General features: G+C 25.5%; 1 protein-coding gene across 1 annotated transcript in view; it reads left to right on the plus strand.

Moving 5' to 3' along the window:
* The first annotated feature begins 3,318 nt into the window (after positions 1–3,318).
* The window catches only part of LOC111618116 (synaptotagmin-15-like), a 13,110-nt gene continuing 7,587 nt past the window's right edge, over positions 3,319–8,841 (plus strand). The window contains exons 1-2 of the mRNA XM_023359566.1: positions 3,319–3,554; positions 7,493–7,652. Coding sequence (XP_023215334.1) covers positions 3,491–3,554; positions 7,493–7,652 — 224 coding nt within the window. The 5' untranslated portion in view covers positions 3,319–3,490. The remainder of the gene's footprint in view (positions 3,555–7,492; positions 7,653–8,841) is intronic.

Below are 8,841 nucleotides of genomic sequence, written 5' to 3' on the forward strand. Positions count from 1 at the left end.
AAGTAGCCAAGACATAGCCAAATATTGTAGCGCCACATCACTAGCGGACATTTGAAATTTGCCGACTAGGACGGTCGGTTAACCGAGGGGTCGGTTGATCGAGGGGCGGATAATCGAGGTTCTACTGTAACATGTCTTTTAATTCTATATACTTTATATAAATTATATAGACCTACATATAAACAAGAAAAGATGTCAGAGTAGGCTATCAAAAATTCTGCATTCATATTCAACTTTTAATGGTGAAGAATATTTTATAAACTACTATTTCATGAAAGTCAATTTCACGTGTCAAAAATACAAATACATCCCAAATACTGTTTTATTATTACTGAATCAAATATAAAATTCTATACTTCAAGTAGTATTAAAATTAATTGAAAAAATAAAGTTTGTCTTTATTTGACTTAAATTTCTGTGGCTATTTAAATGTATTAGAGGATATGCTATAGTTTTTCTAATTATATTGTCACAGATACGAAATGAAATACAATATAGAAAAATGCAAATGCACCTATTTATTAAACAGATATACGGAAAGAGAAAATTATGTACAACACAATACGTAGCAATATAACAGTTTTAAACCGGGACATCAAAATGCAATTCATACATTTGCGATTTTCCTGTGAGTTGTAAATGATTTCGAGGTATTACTGTATACGTTTCCAGTTATCTAATTGGTTCTGAAGTGGTGTAAAAAATGTCACTTCTCACCAGATTTGCAATAGCCAGACTTAAACCCGTCACAAAACACTTGTTCGGCATTTTCTTGTTTCTTTTTCTCGCAGAAAAAAGTGACAAAAATACTTGAAAATGACAAAACTATCTACTTAACCAAATAGATAACTCATATAATCGCCGCAAAGCGACTCGACCGCCAGCTATCGGCAACCTGATACATTACTTTAGAACGTAGCTGAGTGACTAATATATCTATCTATTCTGATAACAACTTAAAATTTTATAAATATTTATATATTAACAAACTGAAGTGATGCTGTGCTTACTGTTAACCTTCCAGTATTAACTTAATACTGGAAAGTTAACAAGCTGAAACGTTTTCATCACTCGATCTACAAAGTGTGATAAGTCTAGAAAAATTAGCCAAATTTAAGCCATATTAAGATATATTAATCACAGAAAACAAGCAAAAATAATTAGAGTAAAATTTAATTTGGAAAATTTTGTAGTGTTTATTTTCCTTTTTCTTTGGAGGGTATAAGCCTCTTAACCTCCCTTTAGGTACACCATTGATCTTTCGTAAACAACTACCTTATTTTAAATAAGGAAAATTAAGTTATATATTAATGAACCAGCGTATTATTATATTAAAATTAATCTGATCTGTGGCTTGTCTTCTATAATTAAGCTATACCTTGATGTTACACGTAGAAATAATTGCATTTACTCTTCAGCTTATCGACTTAGCATAATAAAAATAAACGGAAATTTGAAGATAATAATAATAATAACCATTATTATTAACTTTTTACTTTATAATTAGCAAACTTAATTTTAATTTTTATTAAAAACATAAGTGTGCATTTGATTGTATAGAATTACAACGTTAAAAAACTATTTTCCTAGATTTGTAAAAGGAATAATAGGATATTTTTAAGAATTATCTTTGCATTTGAGGATTATATAATGAATCTGTATTAAAATATGAATTATATAATAAATACATTTAGAAAATCAGCCTTTTTTAAGGGGAGACCTTCTGAATTATATAGGATCAGGTGAGTGAGTTTTATCCATTTTCTCAGTGCCCTGCCAGCTTCCTCCTTTTCTTTTAATGCTTTCCTACATCTATCCTTTCCACCTCTTAATCCGCATAAGAGATGGAGAAGATAGATGTAGGAAAGCAGGAAAGTAACCTAAATATCTTCCCAGAAGTTTTAAATCAAAATTCTTTCTAGCTAATCTGGTTAGAACGGTGTTTCTATTTGTGTAAAGTATATTAAGTCACAAAATGACATTTATACAGGTTTAAAACTAATCTATGCAAGTATAAAACAAGATAAAAATTTCATTCAAGCGCAAAAATTATTTGCTGTTACGAAAGGTCAACAATTTTCTCATTATTTATGGAAGAATAAATTATTTTAATGAGTTTTAAAGTAATTAAAATATTAAATATAGTTGATAATAATTAAAAATCTTTATCAAGAGATTATATTCTGTGCAGTGATAGAAGGTAAAAATTGTAGTACAGACGTTAAAAGTCGAAACTTGTGCATAGTAATTAACGTTTACACTTGTAATTCTATGTTATTGTACTACATCCTGACAGGTGTAAAAATGCAAAAATTTCTTTTCAGTTATATACATTTACATTCTATTTAATTATAAATTTATAATTAATAAGTGCTGCTACATTTTGAAGCATTTAAGCATCGAGCAATTAACAGTGAAGACATTTTGAATAACAATTAAAAGACAGTTAAAAAGAATAATAAAGATATAGCAATTTAAAAATAATTAAAAATAGCTGAAAATCATTTATAATTGTAAGATAATTTAAAATTCCATAAGTTAAAAATCTTAATTTAATTCGATTAATTAACTGTTTTCTAGCATAAAGGCTTAATCGCGCCTTCTACTGGTGAAGATTTATTTATAAATAAAATGATAATTTTATATTAAGGGTATTTACAAATTCTAACCACTTATAAAAGACAATTTCGCACATTTACAACGATTAAAATAATTAGTAATGTTAATTACAAATGTAAAATTCAGTAAATTACATCTGGAAAAAGAATTTTGAGTAATAAAAAAAAAAAATGCAAATGGAACTTATATAGTATTTTTTATTAAGCCACTCACAAAATATTGAGCTCGTCCTCCTCAGGAAACCATAAAATTTTATTGATAAATTTGTGAAAAACAATAACGACAAACATTTATATTACTTTTGCATCGTGTTTTTACATAAAACACTAAATTTTTGGATTTCTCTAAGGTGCCAATCCGTATAATAGCACTGACACTGGTGGTGGGTACATACCCGATTAACCACGACCACGTGGAGTCTTCACGTGTCTAACACATGAATATGTACCCCTTCTCTACATAATGTAAGCACTTTTTTGAAACACCCTGTACTTGGTATGGAAGCATAAGACAACAGAAACACACTGTTTAAAGCCGTTTGATCGTTATTAACTGTATATAAATAAATATAGAAGAAAGTAATAATATAAAAGTGTAAGTGTATATCTATAAACGGCGAATTATCCTTATCCATTGTTTATTTTATATACAATTCATAATACTTCCTCTTACACAGGAAACCGATCTCGTTTTATCATCGCGTTGACAACGAGACGATATTTACTTGATGCAGGGAGTCACACGCGCACATAACGTCCCTGCAAAAGCGTTGGCGTAGCTTCAGACGCTGCGCTTTATCACAAACATGCTGGCAACTATCCCTTCTAGACGTATGACAGCTACACTATTCAACAGGTAAAACGGCTTTACTATGAAGACAAGTACGATCGCGCCTCAGCAAACCGAATCAATTTCCGAGAAACCTATTAATAATAGTAAGTTTACGAATATCACTGGTGTTATTTATTTTAAGTTAGTTTAATTAAATCTCTTCTATATAAGATTTAACCAAACTTAAAAATATTATAAAATGCTATAATTTTCTAAAATATTTTATAAAATAATTTTAAAATTTTTCGATTTAAAGCTTATAAAACGTTTAGCACTGGTAAAACGTATTTTAAAAAGTAAACTTAACACACGTGTAAACGTAAAGTTATAATTTATTTACATTAATTAACAGAGATTCATATATACATTTTTTTTTTTTTAATTAAATGTAGGAAAAGTTTATTATTATTCATCAACATTTATGACATGGCATGTAATTATGACATGGCATGTAATTAGAATATGAATAATTAATTAATTTATGTGAATTTGTGCCATAAAAATCAGTTTTAACTCAATTAAAAATTAATTAAGTTTATTTACTTAATAATAAATACAATTATTAACAACTTTTTAGTGATTTTATGATGATTTTTTTTTAAATTTTTATCATCAAAAAAACAACATTTTATAGATAATTTATCTAAAAAATTTAATTAGTAACTGAGTAAAATTGTAATTTTTTTTGTTTTTTCAGTTTTTAATGGTTGCTATGGAAGTTTTTAGTGCAATATCTAATTCTGAAGAGTAAAGTAAACATGCAGGATGTCAGAGAAATGCATATTATAATATAATAAAATTTTAATATATTTTTTTATTATTTTTACTTATTCTATCTTCAAATATCTTATTTTTACTATCTGATTCATCCTATCTGCTCCTTTTCTCTTCCTTTTTTTTTTTATCCTTTTTCTCATTCCCTCATTCTTTTCCTTTCTTCAGTTTAGACACTTGAATAGGCTCTACTCCACTCCCTATTAATAATAATAATAATAATTATCCATATATTTGCAGATTATTAATAATATTAATATGCAAATATATGGATAAGGATATCCTAGATTTTTATATTTATAAAATCCTTAGTATATTCAGTATACAAGAAAAAGTTATAAGAGAAGTGCAAGAACTCTTATATAATTCACTTCTCTATCATAAAAAATAAATCTTTTCACTGTAAATATATAAAATTTAACTTTATTTACATACATTTTTGTATAATATAAAAAAATAAAAAAAGAGAAAAAAGAAAATTCTAATTATTTAATATTTTATATAAAAATTGGAATAATTCATTATAAGAACGTTTTTGCTTATTAAATAAGCATATTTTCATATTTTCTTTATATTGCNTGATTGCAATCAGTGCAAAATGTAGATAAGACAGTTTATGCATTGTTTGGATGTTCATTATTTTAATCAATAATGAAGCAGTTATTTACATCATTTTATGTACTGTTCTATGTATAACAAAGAATTTTTATATTGTTTTACCATATTATTTGAGCTTTTGAGTTCTGATTTATATGATAAAACAAGCTGATTCTTATATTGTCTCATTCTATTGAATTTTTTATGCACTTTTCTCTACAGTAAACAAGCAAATTTTCCTACTTTTCTCTTTATAACATTTGAATTCTATATATTTTATATAATAAACACAAAAAAAATCACAGATTTTTTATATATGGAATAAGAACTTCATACATTTATAAACTTCTTAAACTTTCATATGTATTGTAAACACTTCATGATGTAGAATCATTCGTTACATACAAACGAAGTGTAGGAGCTTTAGGAAATAAATTTATGGTGTATATATATATTTTTTATATCAATATTTACTTACTTTTCCTATTATTAAAGTTATTATGTCTTCTATCAGAGAATGATAAGTACATAAATTTGTGCTGCTTACTTTATAGAAGTAAAAAAACATCTTTAAAATTCAATTTCTTTATAACTATTGGAGAAAATACTAGAAAACATATTTATTTACAGAAGAAAAAAATTCATTTTAAATTTTAAAATATTTTTATATGATATTTTCATACATTTAAAAAAACTTTATAAATTTATAATCCTTTAATTGGTGTTGGCTCTAGCCATAGATAATCTAGGTTTTTGCTCTTTTTCTCCCTCTTTCTTCCTTAGAGCACTAACATCATCCTTTTTTCTGTGTCCATTGTATGTTCAACTAGACCCATAATGGATGGCTGAGTGATGAGAGATGGGCCCAACATATCCAGGACAAACTGCTAATGACACATTCCTCGGGTTTTTCAACCATCCAAATTTGATCTCTGATCCTCAGAGAAGTAGACTAGTGCCTTAACCGCATTGGCCATCCAGCTGTCACTTAGACTTTTGCCTAGGACATGATATTTTTAGAAGACTTAGAACAGAGTCATTGAGAAGGGAGCACTGGAAATTTTTCCCCAAGCCTGTAGAAAAATTAGAAGTCCAAAATATTATTATAAATGTAATGTTAACCCCTATTTGTGGTTAACATTACATTTATGGTACTTATATTATAAACCTTTATATATTTTAATAATGATTAATTTATAATAATTACAATTTTTTACATCTAAATCACTTTTATCATATGACAGAAAAGTAAAAAAGCTTTAAAAAAAAGTTGTTTTTTATATAAAAATTAATTGTAAATATTATAAAGGTACAGTATTAAGAAATATTAAAATTAAAAATATTTTTTTACAATAATAATACTCTTAATAATAAAAAAAAAACTTAATACACTTAAATTACATTTGTTTTGCTAGACATTTCTATAAATCCTAATTATGTTATGCTTCTAAATAAAAAGAAAAACATGTTAAAATATCAAATTTAAAATTGAATTAATTGATTGTTATACTTTTATGTAAAAGAAATAATAAAAGAATATATTTTTTTATATTTGTATTGAACACAATAATTGAGTTAGACATGTGTTTAAGGCAGTCTGATTTATGTATTATTAAACGAAAAATTTCTGTATTGAATTTTTTTAAAGGACAATATTTTTTATTTAAAATTCCTTTTATGTAATTCTCTACAGAAAAAAAAAATTTTTTTAAGAAGTTCTAAAAGCAAAGTTGAAATTTTTTAAAGTAATAAATTATAAAATTCTTTAATATTTAATAATGAAAATTTTTAGTAATTTTTATTAACTAAATTATTTCCAAATTTTTATTTTTCTGATTTTTACCATATGTTCTACTTTAATCTTGCCGTCTTTTTTTAAAGATAAGATTTTATTTAATTAATTCTATATTTATAAAAATTTTATGACAATTTCATTAAATTTTTGCTTATTATTAAAAACTGTAAAGTATAAATAATTATACATAAATTCTATTAAATTCAGTAATTTCAACCAAATTAAAAAAACACCTGAAGCAAGTATTTCTGTTAGAAACTATAAAATTTATTATTTACTTATCAGCTGCTGTAAATTAAATAAACCAAATATATTTAATCAAGTGTACAGCGGAATCAATATCAAGGCTACAGGAACAAGAACTCTTGTTAATTTAATACTTTGACGTGCTAGAAGGAAGCTTAAAAAAGTATAAAAATTATTAATACAGATGCAAAATATTCTCTGTATCCGATAAGATACATATAACGTCATTGCCCTGGTAGATAGTTCATTGATTAAACTAGCCTATCTTCATCTTGAAGGACAACTTCCTAACATACTTTGGCAATAATGGGTGCCATGACATATGGTGCAGAAATTTTTCAAATTTAGATATAAAATATGTAATTAGTGCTTATTAAATTTATTCATTATCTATGTTGGTTGTATAGAAAGTGATTTTTCTATTTATAATTTATATATAAGGTCTAAAAATTAAAAAGTCTATATAATATTTATATTTCTGTTATCTGAACTTCATTAGGCATTGATGTAATTCCATATTATCATAACTGTTACTCCATAAAAAGGCATTAATCTTACAAAACAGCACTATCAGAAATAAAATTAAATAAAGGAAAACTGTAATTAAATATTTTTATGCTTTTTTTCTAGTTTATTTATGGATAACAATAGGATGTTCGGTTGGTGGGGCTCTCATCTTAGCTCTGTTAATATCATTCTGGTACTATCTGAGAAAAAGACCAAAGATAGAGAAGCCAGTTTCTCCTGTTCCAGAATTAAATTCCAGTTCAGAAATGTATCAGACTAAACTGTAAGTTGGTTTTATTATTTAAAAAAAAAATTTTAAATCTTAAAAATTTATTTAAATTTTTATAAGGAGTTGTTCTTTTCTTAAATACTAATTTGTTAGCTCATTACATAATTGATTGGATTACATGAGATAAAAATGTATTAAGAAGATTATGCCTGTCAGAGTGGAAAATTCATTATCAGGAAGAAGGGGGAGGGAATGATGATTATAATGAAAATATGCCAAAATCACTGACAATATTACAGCTAATCCTTTTATGAGATGTTTAACTCCAGTAGAATGAGAATTGTGTTGAATAATTTATGTAGTTATGTAATTTTCTGAGGTTTATATCTGATTTTACATGCTAAATTTTCTTCTTTAATTTAATCTCCATAGCAATTATATAATTGAAGAATGAGTAAAATTATACAGATAAAACTGTAGAATTTTTATTTTTGATTTACTTGTTTACAATTGAAAGCTACAATTTAGAGTTATAACTTTTCAGATATATAATTTAAAAAATTTGTGTTGTCGCTATTCAAATTTTTCTAAGTTAAATCTGATTGCAATCAGTGCAAAATGTAGATAAGACAGGATGCAGTGTGTTTTTAAAAACAGTAATTTAAAACAGTTTCAAATGTAATGAATAATTTAAAGAAATAGAAATAGGATTTGTAGAAAGATAAAAATGGCAGATTCAAAGTGATTGATTAAAATTGGATGCTCACAGCACCATACAAAAAACATGGCAGATTTGTTACATTGTATTTTCTAATCATAGAGACTATACAATGAGCACAGGCATTTGGACATTACCTTAAAATCAATCAAATTGGGTGCAAGGCATCATTCGATTAGTATATAGTGCATTTAACATTGATTTCTATCACAGAAAAAACATGTAAACAATGTAGGAGCAAAAAAAAAAATTGGATTTCAACTTCATTTGTATCACTAAACCAAATTAGATTTCTGTATTTATAAATAATTTAAAATAATTTATTTTAAATTAAAAATAAAATAGTTCTTCTTTATATAAACCAGCTTCTTAGATAAAATAATGATTATTTTTTTTTATAAGGGAGGTTTTTTATCATCTAAAAAAGTTATATTCCCTCTAAAAAGTTACTACTAAAATAGCTAAAATTCTATCTAATAATTAGTTTATTTTGTTTTTTTTTTAAGATACAAACAACTTTTTTTT

The sequence above is a fragment of the Centruroides sculpturatus genome, unplaced genomic scaffold, assembly GCF_000671375.1.
Source record: "Centruroides sculpturatus isolate CEXI.00-Female unplaced genomic scaffold, Cexi_2.0 scaffold183, whole genome shotgun sequence".
In the NCBI taxonomy this organism is placed as follows: Eukaryota; Metazoa; Arthropoda; class Arachnida; order Scorpiones; family Buthidae; genus Centruroides; species Centruroides sculpturatus.